The sequence below is a fragment of the Populus trichocarpa genome, chromosome 5 (genome assembly GCF_000002775.5).
Source record: "Populus trichocarpa isolate Nisqually-1 chromosome 5, P.trichocarpa_v4.1, whole genome shotgun sequence".
Lineage (NCBI taxonomy): Eukaryota > Viridiplantae > Streptophyta > Magnoliopsida > Malpighiales > Salicaceae > Populus > Populus trichocarpa.
This window is the reverse complement of record NC_037289.2, coordinates 5491657-5511012: the sequence shown is the minus strand read 5'-3', so window position 1 is coordinate 5511012 and position 19356 is coordinate 5491657. Positions and strand designations below refer to the sequence as shown.

Genomic DNA, 19356 nt, shown 5'->3' with positions numbered 1-19356 from the left:
AGTGGATTTAAAGATCTTTAAATACTAGTAATTTTATAGAGAAAAATATTAATAAATATGCTAACGAACATTAAATTATAAGAGCAATATTGTTTGTTCTTATTTTGGTATGAAATGAATGCTTTGTAAGAAAATAGTATATTTGTGTAGAAAATAAAAATTATAAACATTTTATCTGGGTGATTCATAAGATATATATACCTTATGCACTTTGTTCTTTGGTTGATGGAGAGAACTTAAAAGTTATTTTATCTTTATAATATTAATGAGGGATAAATATTTTATACATGCATTAATAGAAACAAATATCTTTTACACGTGTATTAATAGTATTAATGGAGGATAAATATATCTTGCTCATGTATTAATGAGATAGAAAAGTAGTAGGCTATGAGAGACTCTTGTGCGTCTAAGGTGCACATTGAGTAACATCCAGAGTAGGCATGTGCCTAGTGCTTGGGCGTGGTTATGGTGACCAGCCCACAGTATCTTGGTAAATCATAACCAATTATATATATTTTTTCAAATATATGAATGCTTGGGGAAGCACTTGATTGGCATGTTGAAAAAAATATTCATTGACTTATCTGAAAGAAAAATCCGGGACAACGAAAAGAAATTGCATGATGTTTAGTGATTGAAACGAAATTAACACAATTAGAAATCATTTAGTTATCAAAAAACAAATGGAATTCCTCTTACAAGGCATGCAAGTGAGCTAGATCCGAGACTCTATTTCCATTGAGTGATGATGTAGTACTATTGGCCCTGGGATTATTATTGCTAAACTGAAGCTTCTTGAAAAAGCTATAGATGTGTTCACTGACTTCTGCCGGCCTTGCTTGGTTCGGAAAGTGGGCTACTCCTCCCATTACAACCACTTCTTCCAAACGTGGCACATCTTTCTTGAACCCGCCGTTGAGTATGTATTCCTTTAGCCCTGGAAGGTGGTAGTTGATGTCCTGATCACCTATAATAAACTTAACAGGTACTTGGATTTTTACCCCAATCCATGGTGCCATGAGGTCCCAAGTTCTGTAATAAAAGAGGAAAGAAAATAATTGGTTTGGCTTATGACCACCACACAGATGAAATGGCAATGTTCAACATCTTGGGAAATTCAGGTGTCATTTGCGGCAGATATAAAAAAATTTGTTAATTTGGATTTTACAACAACTATCACAAATTTTAGATTTCAAGAGTTTTAGCAATCCGTTGTCTTTTTTTTAATAAAAAAACAAATTTTCAAATTTTTTTATTATCAAATTTTTTAAAACAATTGTTTTTATTATTTTTTATGCTTTCTACGTACAGAAGTACTGTTGATAGATGGTACCGATGATTTTAAAAAGTTCAGTGCTCTCCGAAAAATCTATATCGAAACGAGGAAGCCTTAAATTAATTATTAACATCCAGATTGAAAATATATTATAACCAAAAAAGAAAGTCCCATTATTATTAAATAAGTTGGGAATAATTAGAGCTTACTGATTGATGGCTCGATAATAATTTAAAGCTCCAGTGAATCCTTTTTGGTTAAACTTGTTGGCGTAAAAATCGATATCTTCTTCTGAAAATCCAAGAGGCAAGCATGGAGGATCAGGTATGCCTCTGAATCCTGTTTCCTTGGGCACTATTAAGGGCTTCGGACCGAAACTTGAAAAGAATATCCTCAACATTTTTGCAGTGGCAACTTGAGCAAAGTCTTTTTCAATCTCTCCAGGCCCAGGTTCCTACAACAGTACGTAGAAAGATTTTTACTAGAATAGGTACCTCTCATTCAAAGAAATTAAATTATTGAATAATATTTATTCACGTTATTATTATATAAGAATTTATCCCAACTCAAGAATTAAGTTATTGGATAATATACCAATAATTGTTTTATATTAGATTTCTAATAGCAGAATATCAATACCGAAGGGTCTCCCTTTTAAAAATTAAAGATAACAAATTAAAAATAAATGAATAAAAGAATAATTATTACCTGAAACCTGCAGGCATAGTAATCCTCACCATAAATACTCTTCAAAACCTCCATGGGGTTAATAGTTTTCGGGTCTCTAGCCATGAATGCAACGTTCAAGTTGACCAAGGCCCTAACCCTGTCAGGTCTAAGCAAGCACAAGTACCAAGCAATCATAGCCCCCCAATCATGGCCAACCAGAAACACTTGATCAATCCCGAAGGAGTCGAGAAGACCTATCAGGTCACCAACGACGTGGAGACCGGTGTACTGGCTAGCTGATTCAGGAGCATCTGTGTCACCATATCCACGAAGATCTGGGGCAACGCAACGGTAACCGAGGGACGAAAGATGGAGGAGTTGGTGTCGCCATGAATACCAGAGTTCAGGGAACCCATGCAAGAAGAGGATAACTGGGCCCGTCCCTATTGAAGCTACGTGCATGTTTATGCCATTTGTGGCAACTGTAATGTGCTCTATCTTATCCATTATCCTTCTGATAATTTCTTGCTAGAGTTGGTGGCGGTTCAAGTGGCTAGAAAGAGATGGAATATGCATGAGATGGAAGCCAAAAGCTGAAATATGTGAATTAAGTCTATGCAATGCGAATGCAACAATTATTTATCCAGTGAAAGCCTCCTAAATATGCCAAGACATTAATGGGGTCCGGTATTTTCTTTTTTGTTTGTTTTGATTAGCTTTCGCACTGACAAAACACAACTAACTTTCCAACGAAAGCCTCAAGCGAAGAAGAAAGGGATGAACACTGCTACAAGTTACCAGCCAAATGCGCTTGTGGCCTGTGGGTCCTTCTTTGTATCATTGTTTTTTTTTTCTTTTTTCAGTTTTAGTTTCTGATTATTTTTATAAATTGTTTTCAAATCTTCTCATACCATATTAAATATTATAAATATTTTTATGCACTAAAGGATTTTATGAGAATTATATATTGTTTGTTTGTTCAATTATTTTATATATCTCTAACTATTTTAATAATATTTATTTGATAAATTGGATGTTCATAGGTTAGTGAATCACTTAGCTTCTAGACAAACAATGCTACACAAGTAATTAAGCTATTGGTTATAATTAACCTAGCCCCTTTTATTTGTGTTTGTGATTTTCAAATATATAATGCAATATTTTCCAACAAATTGAGGGAATTCAATGTATGAAAATAATTATATATAGAACGCAACTGAAATTGATAATAAGTACCAATTAAATCAATTCAGTATATATAAACTATATCTACAAACACTACAGTTGGACTAGTTGTTGGGAAAATTGAGGGTGGGAAATTTCGTTTTTAATATTCTAATGGGTAGCAAGAAATTAAAAAGCATGTACTGCCAAAGTGTGAGTTGGTGCGGACCAATTATCGAGTTCGTGTAAATTAATGATCAATTGTGTTTTGTTATAAAAAAAAATGAAATGATTGAAATGGTAAAATAATCGCTTTTTTTTTATTTTTAATATTTTTAAGGTTTATAGTTGAAGTAAATGAAGATAAAATATCAATGAATAGTGGAAAATAAAAATAACTGGAAAAATCATTATCTTGCTAAATATATGCCTTCTCCATCTATTCTTGGTGAACAACCTATTTAGTTTCAAATTTGTATTGAGTTCTACCATACTGCTCGCACTTATCTGCAAGAGAATCAGGTTTTTCCTGCTGATATGATCAGTAATTAATTCCTTCGATGGTCTACACATGTAAGATTCTTCTTAACCAATATGGCACTGATCTGCCTCTCATTACATGACCAATTCACCAGGTACTCTTGGAACTTACCAATCATATAAAGGTCCGCATTATTTCAGGTTGGAGATGGTGCAAAATTAAGAACACCACACATTAGCAAAACATTTATTTCGTCTACTCATTCTACTTTTAAACTTAACAATGTTCTAGTTGTTCCTTAACCAAAAATCTTGTCTCAGTACATTGATTTGTCAAAGATAATGCTTGCTAGCTCTCTTGTTTTTGACCCTTTTGGTTTTCTATGAAGGACTATCCAACTAAGAGGCTTTATTTTTATGAGTCAAGTTTTGTTTCTTTAAAACATTATCTCTTGTTCATTATGATGTGTGGTCTTCACCTATATTTTCATTCATTCTTACAAATTTTATGTTCTTGTTCATTTATTTTTTGTTGTTGCCGCGTTATTATTTTTATCTTATTATCAAATTAATCAAAATTTATTTTAACTTTTGAATTTCTCTCACTTTTTTAAAGACATGATTGTCTCTTATTTTTCTCAGGCTAAGAAAAATTTGATCCAGTTTGTAGTATCGCACAATTCACCAATCTAATATTAATTTAAAATTTTAAACTATTAATTAGACAAAACTCTAGAAATGGTTTTACAATTATGAAGAACTTAAAAGAGTCGGTGAATTCATTGTTCACAAGCTCACAAAACACTTTGAATTTGCAAATGAATTTTGTGACTTTTTTTTGCTTTAACATTTTTTTCTTTGGTCATTGAAATTTTATTTTATTTTTTAATTTCATCATTTCACATTGCATTGATTAGAAATTGAACTTGATAAATTGTTTTGATTTTTTTATAGGATTATCGTGCTCTTAAAACAAGCATCCTGATATTTCATTGGTGCTTGATTTTGCAAAAAAATAATTTGATTTTATTGCTTGAAAAGGATTAAAATGCAAGGACCTAATTTAATTGTGAGGCAAAAATGAAGGATATTTTTTTGTTATTATTCATCACACGCTTTTTTGGGAATTTTTGCCTTCAAAATTCTATTAATTTTATTTTTAGTCCTTCTAATTTGAAAATTTTACATTTTTATCCAAGACTTCATTTTCTTCATATTTTGATCTCAAGGTTTAAAAGATTATAGATAAAGTTGCTAGAAATGACAAAGAAAAGGGAAAGTTATTGGTTGGCTATATTTTGACAATAAAAAAATCAATCTTGGTGTCAACGAGTTCTATTCTACAAGAAGAGTTCTATTGAGATATTATTCAACCTTCATCTTACCAGGAAAAGTAGATCAGGTTAAGAAAGAGTTTTTTTTAGTTTGATTTTGTGTTTTCAACTGATTTAGGTGTGTTTTAGTTGAGAAATTGATTTCAATAAATTCTAATGATCTTTATTGAGTATTTTAAGGTGAGGATATATTGAAAATTAGTTTTTTGGACCAAAAGAACCCAAATCTGATTTTTCAACTAATTTTCTAATGATCGGAGTCTGGTCTGACAGATAATGCATTATTTACTTTCTTTAAAAAAAAATTTAAAAAACAAACGACGCATCGTCCGCTTATTTCCAAAAACAAAGAAGGCCCAGCTACAAGGGCCTTATTTTAAGGGGCCAGACATGTGTGGGCCACCTAGACTCTCATAACTGGCCTATTTTTACCTTTTATTTTTTTTCTTCTTAGATTTAATTACTTTAAAATTAATTAATTTAGAATATATTAGATATATTATTTTATTAAATTCTTAAATTAATTAAGAATTTATTTGAGATATTATTTTATTAAATATCAAACAATTTTTACTCTATTTTCATATAAGATTACAAGAGTCTTCTTATAACTTTATTTAGTGGCTTTCCTTCAAGCAACTATTTTTATTATCATATCATTTAATAAGAAATAGTTTTTTTAAAAATAAAGTTATTAGACTTAGTCGAGTTTATGAATCGGGTCGTGGGTTTGACAGATTGACTTAGGTTGATACAAGATATATTTGTCTTAATAGTAAAAAAAATAAAATTAAAGTCAAGTTGGGTTTTAACCTGGTTGTCTAAATTGTTTTTAGACCTGTCAAATCAACAAGATCATATCGGATTAACCCAATACAGTTTAATTTAAAACTTATGACAAGCAAGGTGTCGGGTTAGGAGGTCTCCTAGTTGAACCCCTACGTCAAGTTTAATGACACTATCAAAAAGTTTTTCGTGATAACTTGCGAGCGTTGTATTATTCTTATTCTTTTAATACTTTCATGTGAAAATTATCATATTATTTTTTTTTTATTGTTGGATTTTAGGATAATAATAAGATGTTACGAAGGAATTTATTAGAGAGATATCTTTTGTATCTTTATTTCAAATTGTTCAAGTTTTTTTTTTTTGGCTATGTATTGTGATTACTTTTGATTTTTTTGAATGACATAGAAGAAAGTTTTATTTTTTTGTTGAAATTAAAAATATTAATAAAAAAAATAAAGAAATATGCTATGAAATTAGTTTGTTTTAATGAAATTTAAATTATTAATCTTTTTATAAAAAAAAATATTTCTAATTAATAATTAAATATAAGGAATTTGATGGCTTTATGTATTACAAAATCGAATATCATAATATGCATATATTTTTAATCTTTATGTTTGAGCTTTTTAGTTGGTATTAATAAAAACAATTTAATATTTATTGGTGTATATAATCTTTAATATATTTTATTAATGTATGTTGAATTTACAATTTAAAAAAAAAACACTACATTAATAATGTCTACGGTCTACGCATTCTATTTTTAAATTAAGAAGAAAAATTTGATGGCATTCGAAGGAGAGCGCCGGCCAATCTATAAGATAAATGCTAGTCTCACCGTTAGCTACAAACGCCAATGGAATCGATGTTGCTATTTTCAATAAATATATGATTATAACCATAGCTATCCATCAGACCGTTCTTCCTAAACGCCAACATCACTTTCATGAACATGTACCGTTTATATCAGAAAATTCTATTCTGTTTGTACGTGATTGCTTCTCAAATAAAAGGCCCAAAAATGGGAATCCTAATAACGTCATCCCTTTTCAATAGTTCTGAACTGCCTAAACCTGCTATTTATCAAACAAAACCACCACCAAAAGAGTACTTCAATGGAGTCCTATGGCCAAGTAGTGGTTTTAATTACTGGTTGCACCCAAGGTGGTATAGGTCATGCCTTGGCACGTGAATTTGCTGCTAACAACTGCCTTGTTGTGGCCACGGCCAGGTCATTGACTTCCATGAGAGACCTTGATCAAGATACCAGATTTTTTCTCCAAGAATTGGATGTTTTGTCTGATGAAAGTGTGCAGAATGTTGTGTCGAATGTTGTTGAAAGATATGGCAGAGTTGATATTTTGGTTAACAATGCTGGGATTCAATGTGTTGGCCCACTTGCTGAGATCCCTTTATCAGCTGCGCAAAACACTTTCGATACCAATGTTTTTGGTAACCTTCTTCTTCTCATCAAACCTTACTCTTGTTTATTTCATTGATCTATGTATTTTCTGATATTCTTTCTGCTTTTGGGTGCCGAAAACCCAATCAATGAGAATCTGATAGCCTTAAAACTATGGAATTGGCAACTGCAATCCCACTCTTAAATTAGTCTCAGCATGGCCGACAGGAACCGTATGAACGGAACTGCTTGGACTTTTCAGCTATAAAGATTAGTATCAGCAACTGAATACTTGTGGATTTTCTTGTAAAGACTGTATGCGCTGGCTTGCATACTCGTTATTTTTCTTGAAGCTTGAGTATCCTCTCTCTGACACACACGAACACATGGTGCAGCTTTCTTATAAATTCATAAACAAACCTTCCTGAAATATGGCAATGACAAGTTTATTGTTGTAAGATAATTCTTCATGGATTAATCCACTTCTTGTGTAAGTTATATGTGATGTCTTTGTTCATGTCATGGCCTAGTACTAGGCTATGACTTCGATAAATGTCTTGCTGATCTGTTCATACTACTTCATAGGTTCTTTAGCTACTCTGAAAAGGTTATATGGACGATCAGTTTCCAATAGTGATTACGAATTTCAGGACTCTCCCTGCATCTTTGATCATGCTTGCTAGCACTTGATTTGCTGTTGGTAAAACTACCAAGATCTTGTTTTTCCTGTTGTTTTGACTTTACAAATACATGTAGGTACCATGAGGATGGTTCAAGCTGTTGTTCCTCACATGGCATCTAGGAAGAAGGGGAAAATCTTAAATGTTGGAAGTGCTTCTGTTTTGGCTCCTCTTCCATGGGCTGGTGTCTATACTGCAACCAAAGCAGCTCTTCATTCACTAACTGATAACATGAGGTTTGTATGTAGTGAGATGCCTATGTTACTTACCTTCTCCCATCAATCGTCTAGTTGGTGTATGCATGTATCTAATAGTAACAAGGAGTTGAAACAGCACTGACAACTCCAGCATGATATTATCATATTAAATTAAGTCGCCAGTCTTCTATAATCATCAACTAATGCGTGGGGTAGAGGATTTGTTAACATAGTTTTCATTAATTATGGCTCAAATCTATAATTAATCTTCTTAAACCTCAGATTGGGAACAGCATAACTTTGGTATATCAACAACAAAGTAAGGAAATATTTGTGTTAAATGCAGGCTGGAACTTAGGCTTTTTGGGATCCAGGTGATCAATGTTGTTCCTGGAGCTGTTAAATCAAACATCGGAAATTCTGCCATATCCAGCTACAACCATATGCCTGAGTGGAGATTATACAAGCCATTTGAAGCAGCTATATGGAACAGGGCTTGCCTTTTCCAGGGACCTAAGACCACCCCCACCGAAGAGTTTGCGAAGAAGACGGTTGCTACTGTGCTAAAGAAAAATCCACCAGCATGGTTTTCCTTTGGCCGATTCTCTACTATCTTGTCGATCATGTATCATTTGCCACTTTATGTTAAAGATTGTATCGCAAGGCAAGTATTTAAAAGCATGTTTGAAACCAATTCCACACCAAGATTTAGTTCAAATCGTTAAGTAAAATCGAAATCAGTTTGAATTGTACTTTTTATTCAAAATGTCTCGACATTTAGTTCCTCCTTGTAACAATCCCGACTTTCTGTGATAGAAATACTTCTTTGTGTGATGAGAAACGAGGGTGAATTGTTATAATAAGGGTGTAATTGAAAGAATTAAGGAACTGGGATTTTATTGAATTGAAAATTCTGAATAACAAGGATTCAATTGAAAAACAAGAGGCTTTTCTAGACATATTTTAGTTTACACAGGCCGATTATTCCTAATAAACTGATATATGTACAAAATTGGAAATGAATGTGATTCAAATTTTGAAAACAAATCTCTGGACCTGATTGAATTAGCTGTGATTTTCCCTTCAAATTTTAAAAATATGATATTGGCTTAACAATTTAATATTTAATTAGCATTAACAAATCTTTCACAATGGATTAACTCATCTATTTTTTAAATTTATTTTATTAAATTTAAATAGTATTTTTAATTTTTTTAATTAAAAAGATAATATTGTAATTCTTCTACTATATTAAATATTCAGATCATTCTCTCTGTTTTTGGGAGCCAAGAACCCAATCAATGAGAATCGTCCAAAAGATTTTCACATATTCAGCTGATGATTGAAACTCCTTCCATCTGAGAATACGAGTTCCTGAGCACATTTAGTAGGATTTCAATAACATGCAGGCTGTGCAATTTGTTTGCTTTTTCTTAGTAGTTTCGGCCATTGCTTGATCTGCATCTGATTTTGAGTTCCCTGGTTCTCAATTTTATACTGAAAAGATTAATCTACCAACCTTCTTTCCTCATTTTATACGCAACCACAAGTTATTTCAGTAAACCAACAAAACCTAACCGACTGGCACGCCATTACATTGTTTCTCCAAGCATCAAAACGAAATATGCAGGCATTTATACACTGACCTAATTATATCTACCAAACTAAAAGTACGTTTTTTTCTCTAGGAATGAGAAGGGTGGGCATAGTACTCCATTACAGGTGGTTGATGAGGCCTGAAATTAGCACCCAGAGTTTGTTGAGTTAAAGACATTGGTTGTTGCTGGTTTATTATGTTCCGCTGCTGTGCCAATGATAATGGTTGCTGCTGTGGCATTTGTGATGGTTGATGCGCCATAGGCACCATTGAACTTGCCTGGTAGGGTGGGGGTGGGGGTGGTCCTGGGGGTAAGGGAGAGGTGTTACCATAAGCATATGGGGTCATGATCCCACCTGCTGGCTGTAAATATTGCTGGGAGGATGGGTTAAATTGAGCTTGAGTGGTTGGGGTCTGGTTCGGCATAGTAGGCTGGGGCAACAAAACTGGCTGATATGAGTGTGTTGTTGGAGCAGCAAGTGGCTGTGCTGGCATAAAAACATTTGAATCTGATACGGGCAATGAGTTTTCCGGTTTTGACAATGATTGGACGGGCATGGATGCATATGAATTTGACAGTGTTGGGGCCTTCGTTAATTGAGCATTTTTTGCTTCTTCAGCTGCAAATGTAGAGAGAACAGCGTGCATGATCATTTGAGAAGAGGAGGAAGCTGCAAGCTTCTCTGCAACCTCGGCAGCAATAGCTGCAGCTGTCCTCTTAGGTGCTTGTCCTGCTTTTGCATTTGAATCAACTGGTACTGTAGTTACTGTAGATGCTTTAGATACTTCTTCACCAATAAGCAACCTTCGCATTTTGCTGGCTTCCTCTACTTGTGCCTGTGCGACCTGAAATTGACAAAAAAAATTAATTAAATAAAACAACTGCTCCATGATTCATCATAACACTAAGATATAGCCCTGATGGGGACAAACAAGAGTCTAGATGGGCAAAGAGGCCTTCAATTAGGATTTCTATGCAGCAATGCTAGGAAGATACATCGTACTGGCCTTGAAAACATCCAAACTTGAGAAAAATCATTGAATATGCCAGTGTTATAAGAATGCGCAGGCCAAGGTTTTTCTTCATCGGTAATGCAAAAGGTAAACTATTTGGGCTTCTGAAAACAAGGTGTTGATAGATAATGCAAAGACTGATGTTGGTTTTACAACAACACAAAATCAAAGGTTTATTGGTTTGATAAAGTGTATAGACAACAGGCAAAAATCTTTCACATTTCAAAGGAACAAATGAAAACAGAAAAAAAAAAATTAAGGCTCGGAATGTGCAAAATCCATGCCTGCCTCAGAGCTCGAACTTCCTCCAGTTCAGATTCCTTGGAAACATAAAAAAAATGAATCAATAAGACAAGCTTTAAGTGAATAGAATTGCAAAAACATGTATATCTCATTCATTCACAAACACAACAGAAAATATCCGTAGAAGAATACAAGGAGGGCTAGACATCCTCCTTTACTGGAAAAGAAAACTAATAGAGAAGAGCTTTTCAATCATGCTGAACATCTGGCTGGATAAACTCCATTAAAAGCCCCTGCAGCTTTGCTCTATAGAGAGGCCAAAAAAATTTTTATCACAGATTCTCTATAGATCCTCTCTGCCCAAACACCCCATATAATGGCAATTTGTGTATTAATTGATAAGTGACATTTAAATAACAAGTGAAGGTGATGAATACCTGTTCCTGTAAAGATTCTTTTAACTGTGAGACAAGCGCTACTCTACATGCTTCAACTGATTTAAGTTTCTCAATACTTCGTTTCAAAAGATTCTCTTCATTCTCCAGTTTCTTGGCCAAAGTTTTTCGTGTTGGATCTTTATCTGAGAAATAAGAATTGCGCTTCAGAGACCCACATCTTTTGAAAGTCAAAACTCAGGCTGTGAAAGCATTTCAGGAGAAAACATGTAATGCCAGAAAAGTTGTGGAACATTTCCAAGAAACCACTTTAATCTTTTTCTATATGAACTTCAAGTTCATTTCTCTTACCATTATTACTACAGGCAATATCAACATCTTTCTTCATATCCCTCGTACGACAAACTGCAGACTTGCAATTACTCATCTCTGCCTCTTCATTGGGCCGCTCACTAACCACCAAGTTAAATGCTGATACTAGTTTTTCAGCAGCACCTCCAATAGACAATTTCTGGTTCCCAGTGTATTGACATGACAGTCGGACACATGATCAGGAAAAAAGAATATGAAGATATGTAAACAATACACACACATAAAAACAAATAGAAGACAAAAAGAAACAATGAAAGATCCTTGGTCTAACCGTTCTAATGGATCGTGAATCTCGTTTTGTATTTTTCACAGAGCGTGAACGTTTTTTGCTCAACTCCAAGGGTGGAGGAGCATCTTCTCCAAGCATCACCTCTTTGAGACTCCGAGCACGTGACCCAAACACTGTCCTTTCTTCCCATATATTTACCTGGTGATTATGTGCGCACAAGTTCAATAATCTTAATCACCTTTCCGACTTTCTTAAGACATACTACACCATTAAGCACGTAAATGGCATCATATTGGCATCTCATACTTCTTTTGACGCTCAACTAACATATAAATACATCCAATTTCCTTTTGTTTCCTCCCGAGCTTGGCATACGAGGCATGTTTATTTATATTTTATAAGATGCACGCAACAAATCCAGCTAAATGTTGATTGATGAATTCCTAGACTAGCAATAAATAAGGCATTGCAAAACAAGAGGCTGACAAAGAGAAATACATTAAAAAAAAATAGGTTGGAGAAAGGAATCTTAGCCTCAATCGCTAATTGATTATGATGCTCAACATTCACAATAGCAATGCTTTGCTCTCCGGTACTTTTATGAGAGCATATTCATGCAGGAAACAAAAAAAGGTGTTCCGTGTCATGATGTTTGAATCAGCTGCCCCAACAGAAATAAAAACTTACCAATCTAGAGACGACATTCTTGCCACGGTCATCACCTTTCTTGACTATATTTTTTAGCGCTGCAGGAAGAACTTTCCAAAACTCATTAACAAATTCGCTTCCTTTCTTCTTACTGTTCTGTAGGATGTCATTTGCAAGATACAATAGAGGTACTTTCTGGAGCATAGCTGAGTTGCGGAACTGTTTGTCCCATGCCTCAACAACAGATTCTGCTTTGCTTCGGTGAACTATGCACCAGCGCGACAAAGCTATACCATAAAGTTAAGGTAACATGCATACCAAGTCAACAGAAAATCAAAATAATTACTCAATAATTTCGGTAAGAAACTATTTTCAATGCATATGCACGTTACATAATCATTCCTCTAAATTGATGAACATTAGAGCAGAAGTACCAAATAAAACTGAATCAAATAAATTGGTAACACTATTTTCAATGCACTGTCCAATTTTTAGGTAATATAAACAATGATTGTCCTGAAACAGTATAAAATATAAAACAATTCACTATGAGTTTCAGATTTGATAGGCATATAAATAACTGAAAACAAGCTGCAGAATTCATTAATTAAAAATACAAGAAAAAGGAAGGATACATTCAATACATTGCTGGGTACCATTGACCTTGGAAAGGTTATCTGCAAGTGTCTCTTCACTAAATGTACTATTCATATCTCCTTTAACAATGTCTTCCACCAAACCCTAAAAGAAAACACTTCAATTCTTGAAACCAAGCCAGACCCTTTATAGATCCAATTGAAAACAACAACTTGCAATCATGAATGTGAGCTACAGCTAACCACGTGAAAGTTTCAATCTTTAAGCCTTAAAATATTAGCATAGAAGAAAAGGGAGAGAAACGATAGATTGAAGTAGAATGAAAAACAAGCCATAAAAATTGGAAAGTGAGAGGGAAAGGGCGGAGTGAAACGACGACGTTGTAGAAAATAAAAATTAAGGGAAATGGTATTTAAGGTTTTTTTTTTCCTGGTATTGGCAAAACCCTAAAACAGGTTCATGTAAAAGAGAACAAAAATTTATGTGAATTAAAATAAAACATGGATAGAGAGAAGATAGTTGCAGAAAAGAGAGAGGTGCTGAGGTTTGGACCATTTGGCAAAAGTTACGGAAATCCAACAGATTTTACTTCTTTTTTTTAATGTAATTGTTTGTTTATTATTTTTATGTCTGTTTAGGAAATTGATAAAAATTATGTTTTAAAGATTTTTTTTTCTTGGTAATATATTAAAATAATATTTTTTATTTTTTAAAATTTACTTTTAATATTAAAAAAAATATATTAAAAAATTAATTTGAAAAAAATAATCAAAAAATGAGGAAATGATAGTTCAATCTTATTTAACTAAACTAAACTTAGGTTTTGTTTGTTAGCTTGAATTTTTTTTTTATTGAAAAGTAGTTTTATAAAAAATAAATTCTGAAAAATGAGTTATTTTTTAATGTTTAGTAGTATCGTATAAAATAAATTGAAAAATATTTTTTAATATTTGATTATATCCAAAAATAAGCTGGAAAATAACTTTTAACTTTTTTTAACTTCTTAAAAAGTTTATTAAAAGAAAAAAAATCAAATCTGATATATAAAAAATTAAAAGATGATAAATTGAAAAAAAATAAAATTTCATGAATTATTTCAAATAAAACAAATAGCAATTAAAAGAATAAAAATCAAATATGACAAATTGAAAAATTGAAAGATAATGAAATTAAAAAAAAATCATAAATTATTTTAATAAAATGAATAAAAATAAAATATTATAGATAAAAAGATTTCAATTAAGAAAATGATAAAAGAAAAATAAATAACAATTAAAAGAATAAGAACTAAATTTAGTATAAAAATCAATTAAATCAAATTTGAATGGATGAAATTGAAAAACAAATATTAAGAATAATATATATAGCAATCAAAAGATTGATGATCAAATTTAATATAATTAACAAATAACAAGATATTTTTTATTTTTTTATAATTTCTAGAAAGCATTTTTTGCCTAAAATAAAAAAAAATACTTTACTAGAAATCAAACCAAACTTTTCTTTGATATAAAAGTATTTTTTATTGATCGACTTTTTTAATAGTAAACAAATACAAAAAAAATTAGAAAATAATTTGTAGGAAACCATTTTTCATTATAAAAAAAACACATAGGCATTAGTTATTATAAAACAATTAGTAATATCTTATTAGTTATTTTATTTAAAATACTTAAAATATATAAAAAATATAACTAGAAAAAAAAATAAAGTAAAGATATTCTTTATCACTTTTTATATATCATGATTTTATATTCTCTTTTTTTATGCTGGTGTCTTTCTTTAAAGTTGAATTCCAAGAAGTAACCAAGGTCATTCAGACTCATGCTTAAGGTAAAAACATAGTATTGTTTTTTTAAATTAATATGTATATTTAGGTTAGCTTGTACATATTTTAATTAATTTTATAGATTTTAAAATTAACAATGACTCTCAAATAATTCTAAAAGATCTCAAATTTATAATTATTGGACAGTAAATTAAGGTTTGACAAGTTCAGTTAACTTTAAAAAAAAAAAAAAAAAACAGTACTGTTGCTCTGCAACTTACTAGCTATTCAAGCTTTATGAACAGTACTCGTTATATATATATATATATATATATATATATATAGAGAGAGAGAGAGAGAGAGAGAGAGAGAGAGAGTTGTGGCAGCAAGGAAATGAAAATGATTCGCGAGAATCCACTCTCTATCATCTTGTGCAAGTGCAACTTTAATCTTTTCTTGATCTCAATTGAAGATGTGTGGATCTATGATGTGATTGATTTGATTTGATTTGATTAGTCCCTCCAGAAATTGAAAAGACTCCATCGGCAAGTAGATGAGCATTTCAAGAATAATAATCACTGTTGAAATATATATATCAGATTGTTCAATTATTATTATTTTTTTTATGATTTTTGATGTATTCAGGACAGCTCATGCATTATTAATTAATCTATTTTAAAATTAATAATAAGATAAATTTAATATTCTAAAATTTATAACACTTGAATTAATAATTTTTAAAAAATAAATTTAAAACTTCACTAATTAAACCATACCCCGTTAAGATTAAAATATTCAATTATTTTGACGTAAAGGTGTATGTGTAACCATATATTAGCTTCTTGATTTAGGATTCTACCTCCTTACTGGCTCCTTTTATTTACAGCGACCTCATCCGTAGCAATAGAGAGATAAATCATAAGATTGCTGTTCTTGGGGCTTTTTTTGAGTTGTTTAGCAGTGTTTTAATATTACAAGGATGATATTTAAATGTTTTTAGATAAAAATAAGTTTAACCAAAAAAAATTCTTGATTTGATTTTTCTAGTCACTATTATAGACTTGCCTTGTCCCAGTCCCGAGTTCGATCTTTCATGTGCACGCTTGTTACCCTCACGGTGCCTTACCTGTCTACTGGGCTTGCAGGATGTTCAGTAAACCTAGGGAATAATCGTGATGCGCGCAAGCTGGCCCGGATACCCCGGGTAAAAAAAAAAAAAAATAACAACATACAACACGTATTTGACAGACAACAAATCATCCATTCATTAGAAAAAGGACAAAAAAAAAAAAAAAAAAAAAAGCTAGAGGCTGAAGGTCCACACATGAGGCGCACGCACCTAGCCTCTTTTTATTTAATTTTTTTGTCTTCAATTGTTTTTACTTCTCATCACATCCTTTAACTTTTTCTAAAAAAGATAAAATTAAAAATTATTAAATCCAATGAATTTGGATAGCACCTGATAATGATTTATAAATGCTCTTGTGACAAATTGTTTTGATGCTTTTTTTAGTGTTTTTGATGATTTTGATATGTTTATATTAAAAATAACAAAAATCTAAAAAAAATCATTTTATACATTTTCAAGCTAGCATAAAGCCAGCTACATGAAAACAGTGTACAATGGTAGAACCAAATCACTAACTCACCATGCACATGTCAAAATCAAGAGCTACCAAAAGGGAAAAAACACTCATTATATAATAGAATCGCGAATCAACTACACTTTCAATTTTTTTACTGCTACGCTAAAATCGTGTAGCGCATGAGTGGAGCCATATCTGGATGGGTAATTTCAGAAAACTAGTGATTCATAATAGAAAGCTTGCTGTATCAAATATCTGAATCAAAACTTGCCACTTGAGTGCGCACAGCAGACGGGAATAAAATCCAAAACTGAAGGATTGACAATTGTTGTAGTTTCCAAACTATTCTAAAGTTGGAAGGGGAAAAAAAATCTCTGCGGTAAATTAACAGAACTGGAAGAATGACCTGCTTAATGATCACCAGGGACTGTCTTGATGATATCAGAATCACCTGTAACACAAAAGAAACGAGTGGCAATCAGAAAAATGTCAATGGCATCAACATAATGCCAAAATATACAGTTCAAGACATAATAATCTTTTAATGCATTACCTGCATCAACAATGCTCAGACAAGATACACGGAAGTACTTGCCACAAGCAGTTCCCAAATCAACATTGTCTGCAAAAAGGAAAAAAGGGGCATGAAGGAGGCGAAGGAAAGACAAGAGTGCAGTTTCAAAATCACTAGTACTAAAACATGGCAAAATAGCCTGCCTATTGCTAACGGTAAGAAAATCAAAATCATTTGATTATTCAAGGCCTGACAATTATTTCCAAACTCCAGGGGGAAACTCCAATATTCCAGGGGTGCTCATCATTCAGCAAAACATCCTCTTAAATGAAGCCATTTACACACATTGACAATCATGTCAAAATTGATACTAAGTGATTTAACAAAATGAAAACAAAATATAAAAACGAAGATGAAAAGCAAATCAAATTCAACGTGACTATATCAACTTGCCCATGTGGTTAATATTAAATGGATGTCGGGTACTCATGGAGTACATGAGTTTTTCCCAAAAACATGTGAAACCTAGATAACTAAATGTATGAACCAGCTATTGTACCGAGGCACAACAAAACCAAGAGATTGATGGCAAACAGTAACAAGATGCAAGATGACTAGAGTTGGTCTATATGATGTCTCAAAACCATGTACGTTTCCCAACATAGATTTGTCAAAGGTCTATAAATTCAGATTGAAGTCACAAGTTTCATGCGCCTTATGTTCCATGCATCTAATAAAGAATTCTTCAAACTTCTAGGGGCTACACATAATGATATAATAATGACTGCACAGACTGAAAGTTCAGCAACGACTCAATCAAATTCAAATTCTTAGACACGGTCAAGGACTCGAGGTTGCAAAATCTTTAAAAAAAAAAAGTTAAAAAAAAAAGGAGCATCATCTCGATAAACAAAATCATGATGTTTCAGCACAGATAAAACCAAGCAAAATTCATTACAGCATTATAATCACAAGCATGATATCCACTAATATGAATGCATTAAAGTTATAGCATGACTACTAGTACCAAACCAAAACCGTTCTCTATCTATAATAGATGTTGACGCAAAAAAAAAACATAAAAGCCCATAAAAAGGGAGCAAGAACTTACTGCCATTATAATGATGCACTCCAACCTTTGCGAGCATAGCATAATACTCAATCTCGGATTTCCTCAAAGGTGGGCAATTGTTTGATAATAGAATCAATTTTCCTGCATAAACATCGATCACCAAATAACCCCAAATTAAAATCTAAACAAAAAAAAAATCAAAATTAAGATCTCAGATATAGAAATTAAAAGTTAGTAATGTTAAATAAATAAATAAAACCTTTGGAGCTCCTTAGAGATTTAAGCACAGTTTTGTAACCAAGAGTGTACTTTCCACTCTTCATCACCAAAGCCAATCTGTTATTGATGCTCTCATGGGTCTTCTTCTATAAAATTGACAACAGCAGCAACAAAAAAATTAAAATACAAAATCAATAATCAATAATCAAATTTTCAATTAAACAACGAAACAAGTGAAATTAAGAGGAAATGGAAGAAAAGGGATTACAGTTTTCTTGGCTGTGACCATTTTGATGCTGTTTGGCTGTTTTCCTGGAAAAAATAAGAGTTTGATGGGAAATTAAGTTAAAAATAGAAGAATTTGCGTTATTGAGATGCTATGAGAGCGTAAAAAAGCTTACAGCGCTTAGGGTTTATTGAGATTTAGAATCAGAAGCTGAAAGAAACCCTAGAAGCTTGACGGCAGATGTACAGAGCACTAGGGCTTGTGTGTTTCGTTAGCTAATAAATGGCTTGCTTGCCCACGTGCAGTTCGCATGTGTTATTATTTCTATCTGTTAGTCCTCGAAGATAAAAGTAGTCTAATCCCATCCCTACAATTTGTTTTTTTAACTATTGTGGGAAATCAAATTATATTCTTAAGAGAAGCAAAAGGCCATGGAGAAAATTGTGTCCAAGTCATCAGGATTTACCACATCAATGTATTGTTCTTGTAAGAAAAAGAATGTGTCTGTGAAAGGTGATTTTAGGATGAAACTTAGATATTATATCTTTAGAGTCAGCACGATGCTTTATTTAAAACATATTGACCATGCCAAGGAATTCGGTTGAGGATCCGAATGAGGTCGTCCAGAGTGACTCGAGTAGCTGTCTGAGGTGAAGATCTCATGTATAGAGTGGCAATATACAAGGGTGACTTAACTGTCAACTTTTCCATAATTGGTGGATCATATATGTTTCTCGGGAAGGAGAGAGGGTGGAGGATGATCGACTCGTTCCCCGGCATGGGGTGGGATAGACTGTTGCTGTGAAAGTGGAAGTTGTTTCCTATAGTATAAAGCTGGCTGTGGCTGCAGGGTGGACGGAGCAGGTGCAGCCGCACTAGGAG

At 32.5% G+C, this 19356-nt stretch overlaps 4 protein-coding genes across 4 annotated transcripts; 1 reads left to right on the top strand and 3 right to left on the bottom strand.

The window, feature by feature from the left end:
• Positions 1-560: 560 nt before the first annotated feature.
• LOC7486322 (uncharacterized) lies at positions 561-2606 on the bottom strand. The gene is made up of 3 exons (XM_052453348.1): positions 1988-2606; positions 1489-1733; positions 561-1035 (listed from the first exon to the last, which is right to left on the bottom strand). The coding sequence occupies exons 1-3, from the start codon at positions 2453-2455 to the stop codon at positions 699-701; spliced, it is 1050 nt and encodes a 349-aa protein (XP_052309308.1). The 5' UTR covers positions 2456-2606; the 3' UTR covers positions 561-698.
• A 4129-nt stretch (positions 2607-6735) lies between these two features.
• Positions 6736-8905, top strand: LOC7477110 (short-chain dehydrogenase RED1). Its single transcript, XM_052452782.1, has 3 exons — positions 6736-7167; positions 7874-8033; positions 8341-8905. Exons 1-3 carry the CDS (start codon positions 6831-6833, stop codon positions 8717-8719), a joined length of 876 nt encoding a protein of 291 aa, XP_052308742.1. The 5' UTR covers positions 6736-6830; the 3' UTR covers positions 8720-8905.
• Positions 8906-9500: 595 nt separating this feature from the next.
• LOC7477109 (uncharacterized) lies at positions 9501-13651 on the bottom strand. The gene is made up of 7 exons (XM_024602128.2): positions 13128-13651; positions 12532-12779; positions 11887-12042; positions 11595-11754; positions 11286-11428; positions 10890-10925; positions 9501-10437 (listed from the first exon to the last, which is right to left on the bottom strand). Exons 1-7 carry the CDS (start codon positions 13201-13203, stop codon positions 9679-9681), a joined length of 1578 nt encoding a protein of 525 aa, XP_024457896.2. The 5' UTR covers positions 13204-13651; the 3' UTR covers positions 9501-9678.
• Positions 13652-16650: 2999 nt separating this feature from the next.
• On the bottom strand, positions 16651-18788 carry LOC7477108 (60S ribosomal protein L30). Its single transcript, XM_002306295.4, has 6 exons — positions 18650-18788; positions 18517-18560; positions 18289-18394; positions 18069-18170; positions 16997-17065; positions 16651-16894 (listed from the first exon to the last, which is right to left on the bottom strand). Exons 2-6 carry the CDS (start codon positions 18535-18537, stop codon positions 16854-16856), a joined length of 339 nt encoding a protein of 112 aa, XP_002306331.1. The 5' UTR covers positions 18538-18560; positions 18650-18788; the 3' UTR covers positions 16651-16853.
• Positions 18789-19356: the final 568 nt, after the last annotated feature.